This window comes from Poecilia reticulata, linkage group LG3 (genome assembly GCF_000633615.1).
Source record: "Poecilia reticulata strain Guanapo linkage group LG3, Guppy_female_1.0+MT, whole genome shotgun sequence".
NCBI classification, from domain to species: Eukaryota; Metazoa; Chordata; class Actinopteri; order Cyprinodontiformes; family Poeciliidae; genus Poecilia; species Poecilia reticulata.
Window position 1 is genome coordinate 15,185,034 of NC_024333.1, and position 23,208 is coordinate 15,208,241.

Sequence of the window (23,208 nt, forward strand, 5' to 3'; positions counted from 1 at the left end):
TTTCCTAAAGACACGATGTGAGGAAGAAGAGGGAGATATCTATATTCACTGCAGCACGGATGAATCTCACATCGGATTTTGGACTCAATCTCAGCTGCTGAATCTCTCTGAAGCTAGAACAGCAAAGATAAATTTCACATTATGAATAGATATGTAATACAAGAATACTTAAATTAATATTTTAACTATATACAAATATACATAGATGCATCAAAAAAATACAGTTAATAAGGTACGGCTGGCATTTATTGTGCCACAGTTTCAAATTAAAGTAGGAAAAAGGATTAGTGATGGAGTCTGTGTATACAGGAGAAATGCTTGCTTTGCTTTTAGCAGTTCAATGGGTGGAAGAAGTAAGACCATTAAAATCAAGTATTTGCTCAGATTCTAGTTCTTCGTTATTCAGTTTGCAAAATAATAAATCAGATAGTAGACCAGATATATTAATTGAAATACAACAAACACTTAACAGAATCAATATGATGGGGCTAACAGTACATTTTGTTTGGGTTCCAGCACATCACAGGATTAAGGGGAATGAAACGGCAGACAGACTGGCTAAAGAGAGTACTAATCGGTTGATTAATATCTGTCCTAACATTAATAGGACAGATATTGATGTTAGTTTTAGTGTAACAGAAATAAAGGGTATAATTAAACAAAAAACAAGAGAGAGGTGGCAAAAGTTATGGGAAGAAGAAAAGAAAGGACGGTGGTTATATAAAATTCAAAAGACTATTGGTGAAATGAGAAGAACAGAAAGAATCAGGAGAGAAGAGATAATTATTTCACGGTTTAGAATCGGACATACTGCACTAAAAAGGTCATTATTTCTGATAGGGAAACGTCAGGCAGGGAAATGTGACTGCAGGGAAGATGAGACAGTGGAACATGTTATTTTGAGTTGTAGGAATTATTTGATGCAAAGAAATAAGTTAATTAGAAATCTTAGTAGCATGAAAAAGAAATTTGATATTGTTGATTTATTGCAAAAAAGATTCAGGAAGTAGAGGATATGAGGCCTTATTTTATTTTTTAAAACAGTGTAAGTTGTTTAATATATAGTTTATATATATAGTATATAATATATATATATAGTAATATATAGTTTGTTTGTTTTTTTGTCATGTGGTCTCCACACTCCTTATCAGTTGGTGGCGGTAATGCTTACCTAACGTGTCTTGCCAACCGCCAATAAAATTCAACTAGAAGATGAAGAAGAAAAGTGGAAGAGAAAGCCCATAGACCAGTGGTTCTTAACCTGGGTTCGATCGAACCCCAGGGGTTCGATGAGTCGGTCTCAGGGGTTCGGCGGAGCCTCGACACACTTGTGTAAAGTCGTTATGACGCCCCGCTTTGCCATCACTTGCTGCAGAGGATCACGTTACATTGCTTAGCCAATCAGAGCTGCAATTGAGCCCTGATTGAAGGAGTTCTACTCTCAGCATGGATTTGAACTTGTGTCTTTAATTACTTCAGCAAAGCTCACAGTTTTTACCAAATTCTGTAGCTTTCGGTGTACTTCTAAATCTGCTCCTTAGTCGCATCTTTTCGGGGTTGGTACTATCTCTAGTGGCGTGGGGGTGGTAACACAACTAATTAATTACTAAATCAGAATACCGCAAAGTCTTTATTATTTATTATTAGTTTTTCATTCTCTTCAGAATGTAGAGCTAATTAAATAATCTAAACAAGACCTTAAAGTGGTTCCAGTTTCTCTCGATGGCCAACCTGTTGAAACTGTGGCAAATTTTAAATACCTGGGTCGTTCCTGGACAGTCAACTCAACTTTGCTGAAAACACTGACTATATTTTGAAGAACTGTTCTCAGAGACTCTACCTTTTAAGAAGACTTAGTGATCATGGGATGACCCAACTAGACTCTAGTTGGGTCACCCCTATGTCTTCAATTTGGGGGAAAACATATTTTATTTATCACTACAGAAGGGTTCACTGAATGCGCATATGAAACTGGTGGGTTCGGTACCTCAAAAAAGGTTAAGAACCACTGCCATAGACATAATATAAGGATAGACGCCTCATGGACCGCTCTCGCCTATTGTCGCTGACGAGATTTAGGGCCGCCATCTTGGAGCGGTACACCACTCCACTCAGCTTATATGTTAGCAGGCAAAATGACATATTAGCGCATTTAATCGATCATAACACGCTTTTTGGTATTGGAAACCATATTCAAACATCTATCAAAGCTACATTCATAAACAATTGTATTATTTAAGTATGTTTTTAATACATAGTTCAGCATATTTAAATATGCTTAGTGGCCATAWCAGAATATTCTGATATTGATGTATGATGAGCATATTAAAAAGCACACAGCCGTTCATAATTTATTTAATAAATTATTTAGTAATATCAATACATATTTATATAACTATACAAAAACAAATAAATAATGATTAATAATGGCACAAATAAATAATGATTAATACTGAATAATATATACTGTATGTATGTATGTACGTATGTATGTATGTATGTATTTCAGCGGACGAGTTCTAGCTTCAGAGAGATTCAGCAGCTGACATTGAGTCCAAAATCCGATGTGAGATTCATCCATGCTGCAGTGAATCCTTCTCTCTTTATAGATATCTCCCTCTTCTTCCTCACATCGTGTCTTTAGGAAACTTTCAAAACAAAAACKGAAGATTTRGGATGTATCTTACTAGTGAAAGAATTACATATAAATAATAGTCTTTACCACCTGTGTAAACTTTGCTGGTGAATGTTATAACACATAATATGTGTTATATTGTTTCATTTCTAATATAGGCTCTTGTGTCAGATAATCTAAGTCAATGTTAGTGAATAATTATTTTTTTTTTATATTTACGGAATCTCAGTTAGCCTTCATAGCGGGGCTGAACCCATATTACACCAAGCACAGTAGCTAATACTAGCTGGTATCTCACCGGTGGACATAAATACAGTAAAGTAATATCCAATATATACACAATAATATGTCCATCTTACTTGTGAAATGTTGTTTGCGGAGCCCTCACATCAATAGTCCATCGATCAGAACAACAATATCCCTCAGTGCTGAGACATCTTCTGCTGTTTTGATTGAGCAAAGTAGGAGGGTATACNTGATTGAAGGAGTTCTACTCTCAGCATGGATTTGAACTTGTGTCTTTAATTACTTCAGCAAAGCTCACAGTTTTTACCAAATTCTGTAGCTTTCGGTGTACTTCTAAATCTGCTCCTTAGTCGCATCTTTTCGGGGTTGGTACTATCTCTAGTGGCGTGGGGGTGGTAACACAACTAATTAATTACTAAATCAGAATACCGCAAAGTCTTTATTATTTATTATTAGTTTTTCATTCTCTTCAGAATGTAGAGCTAATTAAATAATCTAAACAAGACCTTAAAGTGGTTCCAGTTTCTCTCGATGGCCAACCTGTTGAAACTGTGGCAAATTTTAAATACCTGGGTCGTTCCTGGACAGTCAACTCAACTTTGCTGAAAACACTGACTATATTTTGAAGAACTGTTCTCAGAGACTCTACCTTTTAAGAAGACTTAGTGATCATGGGATGACCCAACTAGACTCTAGTTGGGTCACCCCTATGTCTTCAATTTGGGGGAAAACATATTTTATTTATCACTACAGAAGGGTTCACTGAATGCGCATATGAAACTGGTGGGTTCGGTACCTCAAAAAAGGTTAAGAACCACTGCCATAGACATAATATAAGGATAGACGCCTCATGGACCGCTCTCGCCTATTGTCGCTGACGAGATTTAGGGCCGCCATCTTGGAGCGGTACACCACTCCACTCAGCTTATATGTTAGCAGGCAAAATGACATATTAGCGCATTTAATCGATCATAACACGCTTTTTGGTATTGGAAACCATATTCAAACATCTATCAAAGCTACATTCATAAACAATTGTATTATTTAAGTATGTTTTTAATACATAGTTCAGCATATTTAAATATGCTTAGTGGCCATAWCAGAATATTCTGATATTGATGTATGATGAGCATATTAAAAAGCACACAGCCGTTCATAATTTATTTAATAAATTATTTAGTAATATCAATACATATTTATATAACTATACAAAAACAAATAAATAATGATTAATAATGGCACAAATAAATAATGATTAATACTGAATAATATATACTGTATGTATGTATGTACGTATGTATGTATGTATGTATTTCAGCGGACGAGTTCTAGCTTCAGAGAGATTCAGCAGCTGACATTGAGTCCAAAATCCGATGTGAGATTCATCCATGCTGCAGTGAATCCTTCTCTCTTTATAGATATCTCCCTCTTCTTCCTCACATCGTGTCTTTAGGAAACTTTCAAAACAAAAACKGAAGATTTRGGATGTATCTTACTAGTGAAAGAATTACATATAAATAATAGTCTTTACCACCTGTGTAAACTTTGCTGGTGAATGTTATAACACATAATATGTGTTATATTGTTTCATTTCTAATATAGGCTCTTGTGTCAGATAATCTAAGTCAATGTTAGTGAATAATTATTTTTTTTTTATATTTACGGAATCTCAGTTAGCCTTCATAGCGGGGCTGAACCCATATTACACCAAGCACAGTAGCTAATACTAGCTGGTATCTCACCGGTGGACATAAATACAGTAAAGTAATATCCAATATATACACAATAATATGTCCATCTTACTTGTGAAATGTTGTTTGCGGAGCCCTCACATCAATAGTCCATCGATCAGAACAACAATATCCCTCAGTGCTGAGACATCTTCTGCTGTTTTGATTGAGCAAAGTAGGAGGGTATACYGCTCMAAGATGGCCGCCGTATTTCCTGCGCCGGAACAGCCAATGCGGGGTCTACTCTTATATTATGTCTATGAGAAATCCAAACAAAGAGGACGGGAGTTGCGGACTCTTTTGATCAGAGATCCTAATCGACCTGTGCGGAACTGGATGAATCTGTGGACAGGCGGAGAGGCAGCCGGTAAGGCACAATCTGTATTGTTTATGAGATCGGACTGCAAGGTTACCCACGTTCCTCCAGCTTTGCCGGCCGGCCCATTAACAGCAACGTCTGAACTGAAGTGGTGGATTGTGGCGTTGATTGATTGATTTTTATGATCGAACTGATTGTTGTGTTGTTGAATAATGGATTTGGGTGTTAAGTTAACTTGAAGCTATTTATATTTATAAAATAAATATGTATGACTGTAAATATTATGCAAATGTAAATAATTGGAAATGTATTTTAAAGTTAAAGAACTTAAGTTTAGTTACTTGTTCATTTACCTTTGATTACTTTGTGGGTTTGATTCACAGTGGTTTGCTTAGTATTTACAGTGATCCCTCACTATAACGCGGTTCACCTTTCGCGGTCTCGCTGCTTCGCGGATGTTTTTGTGCAGTTTTTTTTCACAGTGCATTGTGTTCTGCGTCCTGATTGGCTAAACAGTCTCCGAGSTCCTTCTCTACCTGTGTGCCAATAACGTTACTGTATTTAARTATAAGTAATACAGATTGGCCATTCAGGAGATGGAAASCTGAAAACTTTGAATGCCTGCTGGAAAARATTGTGGCCAGAGGCAGCGCAGAACCCGAGATCCRTCGCTCTGCCATAGATACATCTGTGAATCTTGCAAAGCAGYTTGGAGGAGACGTTTTAATGACATGACTCCGGATCACATTAAGGCCCGATTGATGAACAYGCACATCCGCTGACCTGAAAACAGRTTTTGTTYTTTGGTTTCAATTATGCTGTATAATAATTGTAAAAACTAAAGGTAACTAAAGGTTTTTACCTGCTTCTGTACCAATTGTGAACATATCATGACACACACTAATAAATAAATGGAGGATAAAATCAAGAAAATTGCTTGGTCCTTCGAGTAAAACCCTGTTGATTAAAGTCTGCATCAATTTATCCATCCATTTTCAAGTGGGGAAGCTGCACTGTTAAAAAATAACTAGACAATTGCTCTGCTGTGAGTGTGTGGATGGTTGTTAGCACTGTCTTTGTGCTGCTCAGGTTGTACCCCACCTCTCCCAATGACTGCTGGAGGTAGGCAAACAACCCTTGTTCAGCATGATGAAGTATATACATACTTGAACATATGTGCATGCATGTACGTTTAAGTTCAGCTGTGAGTTACATGGACTGTCTGTAAGGGGAAAATAGGGCAAAAAATCATGTAGTATGAACTACTGCAGTAGATAGTCGGATGTACCCATCTTCTCTATTTAAATCTAGTGATTACTGAAGAGCAATATAGTATACAGACTTCATAATCTGCACTCTTTTGGTTGAATTCAGTATTTATTTCCACTTTGGATTTATGTTTAGTTTTTATTCAAGCACGTTTTTTGTTAATGGGGACATTTTATTTTTGTCTTTGGTTGTTTTGTTTATTTAGTTTATTAGTCCCAGTGTTATGTGTTCTTTTGAAAATAAAGTGCATGGAAATAGCAGGAAATAGCGTGCATTATTATTTAATTTCCATTAAATCAGTGTCAAAAGGTCTTGAAACAATATTATCATTTATCGCAATAATTTTTTAGACAATTAATCGCTCAGCAAAATTTGTTATCGTGACAGGCCCATTCGCACACAGATCAGGTTGCAAGCGCACAAGGATTTTTAAGACTTATTTTTGAGGTTTATTTAATGTTGCAATCCTGCAGCTTTTTCACAGCAGTGAAAACCTTCCTTTCCTCCGCCAGGTCTTTAGTGATGTCACTAGCAGAATAAGTCAGTGCTGGCTTGGCAGCGCATCTAATGACAGGGAACTTTATATCCAAATAATAAAGCTCAGGTAGCATCAGACAACAAAAACATGAGGCTACATGGTCACTAATGATGAAACGACACAAATTCAAAGGAGTTATTGTTACTGTTATTGTAGAAACATCAGTACCTATGTTTTGTAGCATGTTACTCATTTTAACCACTTCCGAAAACAAACTGGCCAGATTAGGAGGAGGAGGTGTTTCTTCATGTTCTGCTCATGTGAAGAGCTGCTGCAGGTGGGAACGTGGCCTGTGACCATTGCGAAATTATAATACTTTTCTTCATAAGAAAATGTCCACAACCAGGCTATACTACCTCAATTAAAGGGAGTGACACTAAATAAAAGCCCATTACAATATTATCGTCAACTATTCACGTCAGCGAGCACCGACACGTGAGCACGGAGAGCACCTAGTCAGCTGCCATCTTGTGTGCCGTGCCCGCGTGATTTCACATAAAACAGACTATTCAGATTTTATTTCTTTTTCATTTTATATTTATATCTTTGTGTAATGCCCTGCAATAATAATAAAGCTCAGGCAGCATCAGTTTACAAGCTTTGGCACCACAGAGAACAATTGTCATTTTTTTAGACTTTTTTGTCATTTTTTAGATTTTTTAGACAATTGTCATTTTTTAGATTTTTTAGCGGGGTACACCCTGTTCAGGGGTACACCCTGAACACCCTGCGAGGGTGTACCCCGCATCTCGCCCGAAACGTTCGCTGGAGATAGGCACCAGCACCCCTAACGATCCCACTCGGGACAAGGGTGTAAAGAAAATGGATGGCTAGATCTTTGTGTAAATCAGCATGTTTACATTTACCTTTAACTTGGCTCCTGGTACACCGGCATCCTTCACCGTGGGGCAAAAATTATGTTAAAAACTGTGAAAAAAATTCTGTTGAAGGATGTTTTCCTACTAATAAGACATGATTAAAATAGTTCCTCTAGTAGACAAACATGAACTTTTTTTTATGAAATATGGATTTTGTATTAATTTTTATAATTATTTGTTTTATATTACTATTATTATTTGAACAGACAGCTATTTTTCATTAAAACCATGTAATATAGGAACATGGACATGTGTTTTTTACATTCCTGTTACAAAAGACATTGTCAAAGAAGATTTTGGAATTTACATGACCTGTTTTCCATCCAATTCTTTTTTTATTGGACGGCACATTAGAAAAGCAATTAAAATTATGATTTACAGTTTGTTTTTGTATGAAAAAAGACTTTAATTTAAGGATCCTGGATTGGGTGTTGATTGTTCCAAGGGTAGACATGGTTGTCTAAAAATATTTGAGTAATTTTTTTTATATGAAAGAAGTCATACAGTTTAAACGACAATGATCTCTGATGATGACCATCCATCCATTTTCTATACACCGTTCTCCCTAGTGGGGTCGGGAGGGTTGCTGGTGCCTATCTCCAGCTAACGTTTTGGGCGAGAGGCAGGGTACGCCCTGAACAGGTCGCCAGTCTGTCGCAGCTGATGTTGACCCTATCTATGTATGTAAACTTCTGAAATAAAAAATGGCAACAACAAAAAAATCCCTAACAAATGTGTTCACTAAGTTCTCTAGCATTTATAAACATAAATAATTGTAATTTTAACTAATCTAACACAAGAGAAGATTGGTCTCATTTAATTTCAGATTGTGAGAAAAAACAAATTTCTGCATGCAAACTTGTGGTTTCAACTGTAGATGATTGTAGATAAAAACTCTTTCATCTGTAGTTCAATGTACACAAAGTTTTTGCAAGTTTCTTGTGTGTTTTGGATGTGTACAGTACCCTTGAGTGACACAAACAGGTTAATGTTGAAGGTATAGGCATCTTCATGTTGTAGGTATTGGAGAGGTTGGGGATCCTGTAAAATAAGGTTGAAAAAAAAAAATAACAAAGGGGGTCTCAGTCACAACACTGAAGCACAAATGGAATGAATTTCTATCAAATTAGTAAACAAAATGAACAAAATAAAATATGTTTGTTTTAGTTCAGCTAATTTATTCATTGTAGGATGGCAGAACAAAGTGAAAAGGTTTTTTGGGGAGCTGTTACTCCATGGTTATTTACCGAAGAGAAAAGCAGATAGTAATCTATTCTGGAAAAGGTTAAAAGTGTAGCAGAAACACACAGGCTGACCTAGACCATACATAGACAGACTCTTGCACACTCTTCACTATTCTAAATTAGTTTAAGAAGGCCTTTATCATGATATATCATTTCACAGATTATTCTTTGATTCTGAGCAGGGCTGGCCCACGGTGTTATTGAACCTTAAAGGAATCCTAGATTAGTTGAACATGTTGGCCTAAATATAGGCTAACATATCACAAACAGCAATTTTTTAGTTAACAGGAAAACTGTTAAATAAAAAATTGCTGTTTGTGATATGCCAATGCTCATAAATACTTCAAAAAATTTGTATCTTTCATTATATTTTTCACCCATTGAGGTTGCCAGTTTTTCACCTGCTGGCTTGTGATGCGGTTCTGTACTGGAATCTACAAAGTTAAACACAGGAATTCTAACTTTCCCTGAGTTGTTTACCAATTTCACAATTTCCGAGTCAATTACCGGCTTGGAAATTGTGAGCCGAAGCCAAACACAATTTCCGAAGGACCTACTCTCAACATTTCTCTAAAGAAGATTTTGATTCATTTGTACAGGCAAAACTGATGAAGGCTCTAACAGGTGATCGTTGCCTTTACAAGCTAAAAACAATTGCATTCCAACTGTTTTTATCCACAAAGGGCCTAAACCCGCAGCCATGCAGGTTTAGGCCCGCATATATATGGGGGAATATATATAGGGGGATATTTATGGGGGAATTTTACTGCCATAAGTCGAGAGCACACATTTTCACTTTGAAAGCAGAATTTAATTTCTTTGTTCTCAGAACTTGTAATAGGGTTTCAGTTTGAGAGCAGGGTTTCATCCTTTTGTTCTCAAAAAGTTTCCTGCTTGCTTGCAAATTCTTTTCTGCTTCTTCAGCACTGCAGCCAGTCTGACACAGTCATCCGTTCAACACCATGCCTTCACCAAATAGTCAGAGCAGAGCAGACCCATGTCACTCTGTGTCAATATTGCAAATAAATCACAGCTGAGTACCACTATCAACCAATGCTCACAGGTTGCCTTGGCAACCTTTACTACATTAAATTCTGACTCACCATTGGGCGGGCAGAGGTGGGGAGGGAGCACTGTGCTTTTATATCTAAACCGGGCTGTGCAAACTTCACTGCTGAAAATTTAACTGTTTAAGACAGCCAGTAGTGAGATGCTTTTAGGCAAAATAATGCCTAAAAGCATTATTTTGCATAAACAAAAATAATGAATTGCATAAACAAATTGCATAAACATGTCTAAATTTGCACAGAAACAAAGAGATAAAACAATCTTCCCTAACTCCCGGTCCGCGGACCAATTGGTACCGGGCCGCACAAGAAATAATTAAATATTTCCGTTATATGCATTACCTGAGTCTGGAGGATCTTTTATTTTGAAAATCCTATAACCGGATTCTCTCCTTTACGTCTTACACGCCAACATTGAGCCCACAAGCAGCAAAGCAGTAAGAAACAGAACAGATGTCTTTGGAAAGTTTCTTTGCGAAGGGGAAAAGTGCTTCAAACTGCTTCGCCACATAGAGACCAAGTAAGGACCCTGTGCATAAGCAACACTTCGGGTGTCTCTCTCATCACTCCCAGATGGGACCGTCTCGTTGCACAGAAATAAGCTCAGGGCTCCCATTAATTTGTCATTAAGAGTTAACATTTTCATGAAAGTAAAATATTCATTTTTGTGGCGCGTCTGTATTGTGGAAGTCAGCAGAAAAAGACGAAAAAGAATTTTGAGTCTTGTTTTATTGTCAATGTCTTCCATCCAAAACCAAAAATGGAATGAAGAACAACTATTGGTGCCTTCTCGAAGGAGCGACGCTCCTCACCCGCTATAAAAGGGTCAAGACAATCCAACATGTTGAATGCCCGATTTTAGATCGCAGTGGCCCGACGTTCTACGTAACACACCACACACTGCAGGATGATCGGTGACAATCTTAGAACTAGGAACGTTCTAGGATTGTCGTAAACGGAAAATTGGGACAAAAAATTGGAAACTGTGCCTTGTGACTCCCCCGCCCCCCAGGCCACAGTAAATTTGTCAAGCCTTGACCGGTCCGTGGTGATCCAAAGGTTCGGAACCACTGAGATAGAACACTACTAAACCTATCTAGACAGTTTATCAGAAAAAAAGAAGGTTGATTTGGGAGTTAGTTTCACTTTAAGAACTAAGAAATTAAGTTATTCTTTCAAAGTGAAAATGTGTGCTCTTGACTTATGGCAGTAAAATTCCCCATACCATACTCCGGAACAGTTGCTACTGGATCGTACACAGAGCTACAGACGCTAGGAGAAACATCAGAGAGGAAGCCCTGGAGGCTCTTTTAAATGCTAACAGAGCTATAGCTACTGCCGCCAGATCACGTTCAGGATTTGGATAAAGACCGGACCCTAAACAACTGTTATCAGACAGGACACGGAACTGCAGACACTAGGAGAAAGATCAGACATAAGTAGCGCTGGGAATTCTTAATATGTTTACGGAGCTATTGTTACTGCCGACCAAAGGCACGTATCATTCATTGTTTCATTTATGGACGTGAAGGTGGTGGCAGCAGCAGCAAAACACCAGCGTAAGCCAACTCTGTCCTCTTCCTCATCTTCATTACCTCTTGTGATTTCTACATTCCCGTCAATTTGAACGTTCTTCAAAGTTGAAAAGGCTTAAAGATGTTACTCATTGCTCATTGCACAGTCGGACCTGTAGACATGCCAGAATGCATTGCAGCGTAATCAACATGGCAACGTTCGTGTGACAATATTTAATTAAAATGTATAAAAACGAAATAATCTAAAAGTCTATTGTTACAGCTAATCATGGATCCTTTAAGCAGAATATGATATGTTAAAAAGATTTCCACTACTAACAACATTTCAATAAAAATTCGGTGGAATCTCAGACAGGAACTCTGCGATATAATTAGTTATTATTTGCTGAAAGATAATCGTGGATATATTGAGTAGATTAAACACAAAATTAAATTCATAGGATCAGATTGTAGCTATGGCAAACCAACAATCAAACTGTATAGATTGTTAATCGTACTTTTATGAAGTAAACTTGCCAGTTCTGTTGAATCTTAAATTTAAGTGTTAAACATTTTACATTTTTCAATTTATTTATGCTGAAACTTTTTAATCACACAAATATTAAACTCATTGCATCAGATTGTAGCTATGATAACAAAACAATCAATCAATGAAGATTATTTTTGAACTTTCACAATGTAAATTTCCCAGTTCCATTAAAACTTAAATTTCCCACTTGGGGAAAAATAAAGAAATTGAACTGAAATAAAATTATGGTGATAGGCTACTTTGAAATTCCAGTTAAATTTATGTCTATCCTTAATTCATAAAGATCAGCCATACACATACAAATTCAGCAAACATTAAGAAACAAATGTCTTATGGGTCCGTGTATTTTCAGGCAGTTCCTTTCTTCGTTTGAAATGAAAATTGAGAAGACGGAAATAGACTCGTTTTTTCGTTTTCCGTTTAGAAAACAAAAATTGGAAATCAGATTTTTTGCTCATTATCCGATTTCCCATTTAGTGCACAAAACGAAAATGGAAAAACTGGATAACGAGCTGTCAATTCCGATTTTCATTATTTCATTTTTGACAAGTGGTCTGACCCGGAAGTCCTGTCTGTCCAGCACAGTTTGTTTTTGCAAACTCATCCAAATCTGCAATTTGATCATGATACCTTCACACAGAAAGCCTTATACTCCGACTTTGTTTTGTATAAGAAGCTAATTGCTTCTAAATTAGCGGTTCTCAACGTGGGCGGTATCGCCCCCCAGGGGGCGTTCAGAGGACGGCAGGGGGCACTGGAGGGGATTTTTACAAAAGGGGGGCGCTGGGATTCCTTTGTGGGGCGTTTGGTCGAAGATAAACTTTACACCTTAAATGCACAACAATACCAGTTTAGACTTTGAGCAACTCGCTAAAACTGTATTGTGTAACATGCTGAAAGTGGTCCGGTATGAAACGGGTGTGATAGAACAACACAGCACTTTTAAATTTCAATAATCAGAATACCGAAATTGTTTCCGTTGTTTTAAAAGGTTTATGTCAGTCTGCCTTTTCCCCATCGATACGTTTCCTGAACACTGCGCACCACTGGGGGTAAAAAAAAATTAAAAAGAGACGACGCACACATTGCGCAAAACTCTGAAACAGGAGAAGCAGGACATAAAACGGAGCAACGAACTAGATGTGAATTATGGCATAAAAATGGAGAATCGGACGCTGAACAGTGAAAAATCAACACATGATGTGAAACACATGACGATTAGGCGGCGCAGCAAAAGATTACTGATGGTGAGCATCAATAAATAAGTGATGCCCCTCCTGAAAGCTCTAGTTTGCACAATAAATGCCATGTGGGTGAAGTTTTATGGATGACACTCTGATGTCCCATTATACTCAAGGCAGCACAGAGCTGCACCACCAGAAACTCACAGAAACACTGAAGAGAAGAAGAGCTATGATTAATGTAGTTACAGTTCTATCCATGTTTTAATGTTGCAGAGCTCAGTCGTTTTGCAAATGATCAAAGTTTAAACTGGCATGTTGAACATCTTTTATCTGGTCATTTTGTGGAACATTTAACAACTAGAAAATGGCAAAGAACAAGAATATTTTTTCCACTCTGATTGGCTGCTTTTAGGCCTACCAATTTTAAGTTGAATGTTCGTTACATTTTTCATAGACACCAGTGAAACTAATTTCTATTCCCATGGGTTTTTTGTTTTCTGGAAAATAATTTTTGATGATAAATACAGAAACAAGCATAAAAATCAAAACATCTACAATAGTGATAGTAATATTAATAATAAAATGATAGTCAGTGCAAAGTAGCCTACAAATTCTGTGAGAGACCTGGACAAAGGCTAGGGGGGCGCTGGCCCAAAAAAGGTTGAGAAACGCTGTTCTAAATGCAGCTTCCGATTCAGTAAATGGCCAAAGGGCTAGTCCGCCCAATTTTTACCAACCTTCAATCTGCTGTGGTTTAAAACGACGCTCAAACCGCGACTAGTTCATTCTGTCCAATGCTGTCATTCAAATCTATAGCTTTTTAGGTTTTTCCTTTCTGAATAGCATAGCATACCAGTTATAATACGGTATGTTATGAACAAGCATGCAGAAAATGTGATCCAAAATATAAAAATGTATCTATTTCTACCAGGTAGGAAATGTTTGAAATAATGTGCCAATTAGATTATTAAAAGCTTAACTAAATAAATATTTTCCTATTTCTTAGCACTGGATTTATAAGCAAGAAACATTAAAATAATTATTTCATATTTAATTTGTATCAACCTATATGTAGACAGCTTTAAACTCAAATCCTACAAAAAAAAATAATAATGAAAATCAAAATTGACAGCTCGTTATCCATTTTTTCCCTTTTCGTTTTGTGCACTAAATGGGAAATCAGATAATCCGATAATCCAAAAATCCGATTTCCAATTTGGTTTTCTAAACGGAAAATGAAAAAAATTGTCTATTTCCGTTTTCTCATTTTTCATTTCAAACAAAAAAACTAACTGCCTGAAAATACACAGACCGGCTCGTTATCCGATTTCCCATTTAGTGCACAAAACAAAAATGGAAAAAACGGATAACGAGCGCTCAATTTCGATTTTTATGATTTCATTTTTGACAAACGGTCTGACCCGGAAGTTCTCTCTGTCCGTATCACACATAAGACATTATGCAGGCTGCAGTGAGGCAAGCTTGTTTGTTTCAGGCTATATACTGTGGTATTTTCTGCCAGCTGCAAGTCAGTTTAAGTAATGCTCCTGTGAGAAACAAATAATACCGGACATCTGGTCACCGATAAAAATGGTTAGCTTGAATTTTTAGCTTCGTTTTTTTATTTTGAAAGGCCAGAGCACGGGGGAGTGGCTTTCCACACCATCCTGCAGCCATACATGTCTCGTCTCTGGACTAGCAAAATGGCCACCATTGCACTGCGCCACTAGCAGCAATAGAGGTAAGTACACTTCTAATTTGTCACAAAAAGTTGTTTCAAGATATTTTTAGGCAAGAAAGTAGCCCTCCTAGCTTCATTTACGCACTTAGTTCATGCAGTTTCTTTGAAATATACTCCTTCACTGCAGCGTAGCTCCGCTAACGGGGCCAGGCGGCTCCAGGCTCAACGGGCGGGTGGAGTGTGTTTACCCCGCTAACCGGGGCCTGATCTTAGCAGGTCACCTTGCCGTTTTCTGCTTGTTATTTGATCGTAGCGTCTCAAAGTGTGATGTGAAGAGTTTAATGTGTTTCCATATATACTGTTTGATATGTGTGTCAAAATATAATATCCCTCTCTGGAGAGTTCGATAATTCTGAAGATGTTAGTATCTTCTAAACCACAGATGTCAAACTCCAGTCCTCAAGGGCCGCTGTCTTGCAGTTTTTAGATGTGCCACAGGTACAAAACACTGGAATGAAATGGCTTAGTTACCTCCTCCTTGTGTAGATAAGTTCTCCAGGGCCTTGTTAATGACCTAATTATTCTATCCTGGTTTGGTGCATCAGAGGCACATCTAAAAGTTGCAGGACAGTGGCCCTTGAGGACTGGAGCTTGACACAGTGTTCTCTTCGAACACCAGTTACTAATATTCCCTTCGTCTGGTTTTTTTTGTACAGTCATGGCCAAAAGTTTTGAGAATGATTCAAATGTTAATTTTTACAAAGTCTAGTGCTTCAATTTTTATAATGGCAATTTGCATATACTCCAGAATGTTATAAAGAGTGATCAGCTTAACAGCAATTAATTGCAAAGTCAATATTTGCCTAGAAAATTAACTTTATCCCCCAAAACACATTTCAACTTCATTGCAGCCCTGCCTTAAAAGGACCAGCTAACATCGTTTCAGTGATTGCTCCATTAACACAGGTGTGGGTGTTGATRARGACAGGGCTGGAGATCAATCTGTCATGATTAAGTAAGAATGACACCACTGGACACTTTAAAAAGAGGCTGGTGCTTGGCATCATTGTTTCTCTTCTGTGAACCATGGTTATCTCTAAAGAAACATGTACAGTCATCATTGCACTGCACAAAAATGACCTAACAGGGAAGAGTATCGCAGCTAGAAAGATTGCACTTCAGTCAACAATCTATCACATCATCAAGAACTTCAAGGAGAGAGGTTCCATTGTTGCTAAAAAGGCTCCAGGGCGCCCTAGAAAGACCAGCAAGCGCCAGGACCGTCTCTTAAAAGTGTTTCAGCTGCGAGATCGGGCTACCAGCAGTGCAGAGCTTGCTCAGGAATGGCAGCAGGCAGGTGTGAGTGTATCTGCACGCACTGTGAGGCGGAGACTCTTGGAGCAAGGCCTGGTCTCAWGGAGGGCAGCAAAGAAGCCACTTCTCTCCAGGAAAAACATCAGGGACAGACTGATATTCTGCAAAAGGTACAGGGAGTGGACTGCTGAGGACTGGGGTAAAGTAATTTTCTCTGATGAATCCCCTTTCCGATTGTTTGGGACATCTGGAAAACAGCTTGTTCGGAGAAGACGAGGTGAGCGCTACCACCAGTCTTGTCTCATGCCAACTGTAAAGCATYYTSAAACCATTCATGTGTGGGGTTGCTTCTCAGCCAAGGGAGTCGGCTCTCTCACAGTCTTGCCTAAAAATACAACCATGAATAAAGAATGGTACCAGAATGTCCTCAGAGCAACTTCTCCCAACCATTCAAGAGCAGTTTGGTGATGAACAATGCCTTTTCCAGCACGACGGAGCACCTTGCCATAAAGCAAAGGTGATAACTAACTGGCTCAGGGAACAAAACATAGAGATTTTGGGTATGGACCCAAAATCTCTATGTTTTGTTCCCTGAGCCAGTTAGTTATCACCTGGAAGCTCCCCAGATCTTAATCCCATTGAAAACTTGTGGTCAATCATCAAGAGACGGGTGGACAAACAAAAACCTAGGAATTCTGACAAAATGCAAGCATTGATTGTGCAAGAATGGACTGCTATCAGTCAGTATTTGATCCAGAAGTTGATTGAGAGCATGCTGGGGAGAATTGCAGAGGTCCTGAAGAGGGGTCAACACTGCAAATATTGACTTGCTGCATTAACTCATTCTGTCAATTAAAGCTTTTGTTACTTATAATATGATTGCAATTGTATTTCTGTATGTGATGAAAACATCTGACATACACACATGAAAACCAGAGGGCAGCAGATCATGTGAAAATATAATATTTGTGTCATTCTCAAAACTTTTGGTCTTGACTAGAGGTGTGCCGATTGATCGGTCACCGATCATAATCGGGCCGATTTTCGTGAAAAAGTGAATGATCGGCGATCATTGGCTCTTGTTGCCGATACCGATCACCTGCATCTCATTTTGCAGCCAGCCTGTGTAGCTGGTCTTCTCTTTCCTTCACACTGCGCAAACGCGCAGCAACAAATCCTAAGCAATGTGGAACTATAACGCACTGAGTGAATGGGGAAGTTTGCGTGTTGCGGCGGAAAATTGAAGCATGTCAAAATGCATCAACACAACAAAGCTAATACGACATAAAAACAATGCCATACTTTACAGAGTTTGGCTACATCGAGGCTCACTGCAGTAAAAAAACATATGGAGGATCAGATGGCAGGTAAAGCAGCGCACAGATACAAACACTCACCCAGATTAGCATGACGGTCAGAAAGCTAAACAAATAACCCGCAAAATTATTTAAGTCTTCGAGCTGCGAGGTAAGACGCTGGTTCTGCTCTAGTTGTTGAACTGCTGCTACGCGCTACAGGTAGTAATATTTCACAGACGGAGCGCCGCTTCTGCTCCACCTGGCAGTGACTCTCACACTGAACCTCTGTTTAAAGCTGCAGCATCTAACTTAAAAAAATACATTTTACATACGTATTAAAACTTTCGCTGTCTTAACATGAGACAGATAATCTCTAAAAAAATAATTGATCTCCTCCTTGCTCTGCATAATTACTCCGCTCAGTCAGAAACAGCCACTCGGAACTATTAGTAATCAGCTAGCCGCCATGCTATCAGGAAGTTTTCATTCAGTAACCCATGATTGTTTATTGTAATGGATCCTGTATTTGCCTTTGAATGTTAAGTTTTATACTTAAATTTTTTTGGCAATGTTGAGAGGTTTTATTTTGGCTCTTTGTATTATTTAGCCTCTTCAGAGCCTTCATATGTTATCAGTCTGTTAAAGATAGTATTACCGATAGCAGTACAATTTGCAGAATGCTTGTTTTGTTTAGTTTTCTTCTTGGAAAAAGTTATTAAAAACAAGTTTTTGTCTAAATTAAGGTGAATTCATGGTTCCTTTTTCCACATAATGTAACCGGTAGTGTTTATGATAAAAAAAAAAAATTATATGATCGGTATCGATGATCGGTATCGATGATCGGTATCGGTGATCGGCCCTCATGGGTGATCGGTATCGGCAGGAAAAAACCTGATCGGCACATCTCTAGTCATGACTGTAGTTTGTAAATTCATGTTATTTGTGTGTGTGTGTGTGCGTGTGTGTGCGTGTGCGTGTGTGTGTGTGTGTGTGCGTGTGTGTGCGTGTGTGTGAAATATATTCTTCCCTTTGATTGACTTCCTTCGTGCAAATTTGTAGGCAGATTTGTCAAAAACAAATTTGCCTATTTGGGATTACTTAGGCTTTAAACAGGTTAAAAGAAGTATATCACAGGATGTAACCAAAGTGGTTGCCAAAGGATTCAAGTAGATAAGTAGGATTCAAATAGGATTCAAGTAGGTAAGCAATATGAATTGTAAGCAAGATCAACTATAATTTTCCTACAAAATGGACTATGACAGTTCTGAGTATAGTTCTAAACATGACTAAGATTTTAATTATTAATTCATAAAAGGTGTGAGAAATACTGTAGATGGTTTAAATAATTTAAATATTTTCTCAAATGAAGTACCAAGAAATTTTATATCTATGTCTGAAAGGAACTTTTAGAAAATACAAATATGACTTTGTGTAGTAAGATGCCACTTGGACATTGTCTTCAAACCTGCAAGGGATTAGACTCTGCAAAAGGTACAAGTGCTTCCATTGGCACAACCCAGGGTGAGATTGTCGTCCCAAAATTCTTTCCCAGGAAAGGTCCAAGAGGAACATACTCCCAAGCTTGAATATCTCTAGCTGCAGATAGACAAAAAGCAACATTATCATTAAATGGATTGTAGGTTCAAAGAATAAAATTAAATAAAAAATAATAATAAATAATGCTGATAAAAAAATCTCACGTGTGCCTACTTTTTAAAATAAACTTTTTAGCCAAAAAAATATATTCCATAGAATACAAAAGAACATAATATACTTTCCCAAGGGGAAATTACTTACTACTCTACTTAAGGTGTTAAATATTAGTGATACAAGTACTATGAGTGATAAAAATGTATTTAAAAACCCAAAACAAATAAATTAACAAAGTAAAGAACAAACCAAGCATGTGAATCGAAATATGTTAATCTATAAATAAGTCACTCTGAGCTATCAACTGATTGAAGGACGCAGTTGTCTGAGTCTTCAAATTCGAACAGACCTTGTTGCTGCGCTATGATGTCAGCAGCCTACGAAGGATGCAGCCCTTGAATTTGGACACAGTTAGGGTCTATAATATAGGGTCTAAGTGGTGCTGCTTTTGGGGTGTTTGTGTGTCTGGACGGGAGACATGTCTGAGGACTGTTTGTTGGCCATATATGGTGGAAGCGTTGTAAAATGCCACCCAATGCAGAAAAATACAATGTGCTTGCTCATTTTGCTGTGCTTCTAGGTTTCCCTATTTATAACCTTTTCCTTTACAAATACTTTACCTCTCGTTTTTCATCTTTTTATTTGAATTAGCAATATTTTTATTATGTTTAATCAATCTTTTTTAGAATCTTATTACATTTCACATGTTTTAGCCATGTTTTTGAAATGCTTAATCACTTCAATCTTAGCATAGTTTTAATTTTGTGGAACATGTCCACATGCAACACCGAGGATTGCAGGTCGTTACTGGAGACATTAATGGGGGAGCCACGGAACTACTCGAGGGCTGGAAAGAACAGTCTGCCACATCTTAGCTTAGGATCCTCATGCACTTCACTGTGCAGCGCAAAAGGGGCTTTAGTGATTAGGGTGGGGTGGTCTTTCTTATTATGGATAAATGATTCTGTATCTTTCCTCTATCTCTTTTATTGGCATGCATACATAATATCAGACTGGCACAGTCACATATAAACAAAAACTGATTGAAGCAAGCCAGCACTCTTTAGAGAGCGTGTAGGATGAGAATAGGTAACACTTTATTTGATAGGGTGTGCGTAAGACTGACATAACACAGTCATAAACATAACACCTGTCATGAACATGAATAAGTCTTCATGTATATTTATGACTGTTGTCATAAAGCAGTACTTCTCAATTTCAGTCTTCAGGCCCCCATGTTTTAGATGTGTCTCTATTCCAAAACAGCTGATTCAAATGATTGCATGACCATCAAGTTCTGCAGAAGCCTGTTAATCACCCACAGATTCAATCCAGGTGTGTGGCAGAAGGGAAACACCTAAAACATGCAGGGCAGGGGGGAATGAGGACCGGAATTGAGAAACAGTCATAAAGTGTCATTCAGTAAATATTCACACTTTTAATGCAAAGTTGACATTATTCAAAATGTCTTTGTTATGACAACTTGATATTAACCAAGAATCTGTCATAAATATGTCATAATAGTAGAGATGTGCCGATCAGGTTTTTTCCTGCCGATTCCGATCACCGATACCGATCACATAATTATAATTGTTTTTTAATCATAAGCACTACCGGTTACATTATGTGGAAAAGGGAACCATGAATTCACCTTAATTTAGACAAAAACATGTTTTTAATAACTCTTTCCAAGAAAAAAATAAAACAAAACAGGCATTGTGCAAATTGTACTGCTATCGGTAATACTGTCTTTAACAGACTGAAAACATATGAAGGCTCTGAAGAGGCTAAATAATGCTAAATAAAACCTTATAAGTAAGTAAGTGTGTATGAAGTAAGTAACGTTATAAGTAATGTCTATATATCTCCATCAATTATAGGAGGAACAAAAGAAATAAGGAGACATGAAAAACAACACGATGAACTATGTATAAGTAAGAAATTTAATTGAGCAAAAGTCAATAACAAACAAATTAATTAGGTTAACAGAAGAATAAAAATCCAGGTTGTTACAACCAGGGTTGTTAAACAGATACAAGCAAAAATTCACATTTTTGTTTTTATGGTACCATGTATGTTATTCTGAGAGACTTTTTATTGGTAGAGTCTTATATATAGGAAAATATAAGATGAAACTATTTAGTCTATCAACATGGACATTTTCCTTCAACTCTAAAGCGATAAATCATATTCATAGAATCACATTATCAACAATTCGTGAATAGAGCAAAAATACTTAGCACCTACAGGTAAATAACATTTACCTGAAGGTAAATGTTATTTAGTTTGGTTAAGAATAATTATTGTACCGTCAATAAATGATGCCTAATATCTATTAGGTATCATTTATGCCTAATAGATAGGCATAAATACATGGCAACACATGTTACTGTGTTGCCAGAGGAACACAGTAACATCTTCATAAGCTCAGAGGGTCAAGCTGATGAATAAAGAGGGTGGATGCTCCCTTCTAAAATATTTCTTTCATGTTCTTTCAGCAAACAGTTGAGACAGAGTTATTTTTGGTTTCACCACTATTTACCTGCTGTTATACCTGCCACAAAGTATTCTTAAAATATTCTGTTAGTCTGCTCATGTGACCAAACCAACTGAGGAGATGAAAAGTTAAAACTTGAGTTAAGATGTTGTTTTAACTTGAGTTAAGTTAAAACTCTAGTTAGAATGTTAAGTTTTAACATTTTAACTCAACAACATCTAGTTGTGTACAACCTCAAGTTGGGTAACCCCAAGATCACTAGGTCTTCTTAAAAGATAGAGTCTCTGAGAACAGTTCTTAAAGATAGAGTCAGTGTTTTCATCAAAGTTGAGCTGACTGTCCAGGAATGACACAGGGAATTTAAAATTTGCCACAGTTTCAACAGGTTGGCCATTAAGTGAAATTGAAATAACTTTCAGGTCTTCTTTGTCATTTAATTAGCTCTACTTCCTTAAGAAAATGAAAAGGTATGTTCTTTTGTGAGGGAATTTATATTTTACTGTTCCAGTAATGCCAGAATTAAAAATAAATAATAAAGACTTTGTGGTATTCTGATTTAGTAATTATATTAGTTGTTCTACCACCCCCACACCACTAGAGGCGGTAGATGCGACTAAGGAGCAGATTTAGAAGTAAAAAGAAATCTACAGAAGTTGTTAAAAAAAACTGTGAGCTGCGCTGAAGTAAATGAGAGAGAGAAGTTCAAAAACATACTGAAAGTGAAACTACTTTAAAAAATGAAGATATATCACAGATTTTAAAATAAAATAAAAACGGGAGACCGCGGATAATACAGGAAACAGCACCCCCTTTCCTTCCTTATTGCAATGGTCCCATTTATGAGACTGACAGTGGTCCGTCCCCGCCCCTTCCTGGTTGCTGCAGCGAAGTGTACTTGCATCAAAGTACACTTTGGAACTAATTCAGTTTTCTTTGATTTAAAAGTCAGTCAGCAAGTTTGAATTCAAATCATTCTGGATGATTAGATTTTTGTGTACTACATTTTGTTAGATGGCTACTCATTTTTAAGCCATATCAATAAAAAGATTCTTACCGCTCCAGTCATTCATAAGTACCATCCCAAAGATATGTTCGTGGGCTTTGTTGATGGGAATAGGCTCCCCCAGCTGACTTTCTCCACCAACAAAGAATGCCTGTTAACAAAAAAGGAAGTTCCAGAGTTATGGAAATTTCATTTATCAAAGAATGAGAATAATAAGAGAAAGATTAAACTTTGTCTTTAAGTGTCTTTATTTGAAGGCAAAAGCATTCGAAGACCCGTCTCACTAAACGCAGTCAGGAGAAAAACCCTGAACGACACACATTACATGGTTATATAGCCACAGCAAAAGTCTGATCTTATCTCTATTGCCAGATGGACCACAAAGACAATCCTTACCCCCACCTCATGAACTGTCCCTCACCTCTTTAGAGGTAACGGTTTTATGGCAGGAAAAAAAGCTGATAAGGATGCCAACAGAAACTTCTAGTTCTTCACCCATAGTTGCAGGGTCAAACAAAAGTACCAACAATGCATTCCACACATGCCAAGTTTTTAAGACTGCCAAGTCAGGCATTCAATATTTCCATTAGA

At 37.4% G+C, this 23,208-nt stretch overlaps 1 protein-coding gene across 1 annotated transcript in view; it reads right to left on the minus strand.

Moving 5' to 3' along the window:
* The window catches only part of fah (fumarylacetoacetate hydrolase (fumarylacetoacetase)), a 56,662-nt gene that overhangs the window by 23,848 nt on the left and 9,606 nt on the right, over window positions 1-23,208 (minus strand). The window contains exons 4-6 of the mRNA XM_017304149.1: window positions 22,669-22,768; window positions 18,933-19,063; window positions 8,581-8,656 (exon numbers count right to left, since the gene is read on the minus strand). Coding sequence (XP_017159638.1) covers window positions 8,581-8,656; window positions 18,933-19,063; window positions 22,669-22,768 — 307 coding nt within the window. The remainder of the gene's footprint in view (window positions 1-8,580; window positions 8,657-18,932; window positions 19,064-22,668; window positions 22,769-23,208) is intronic.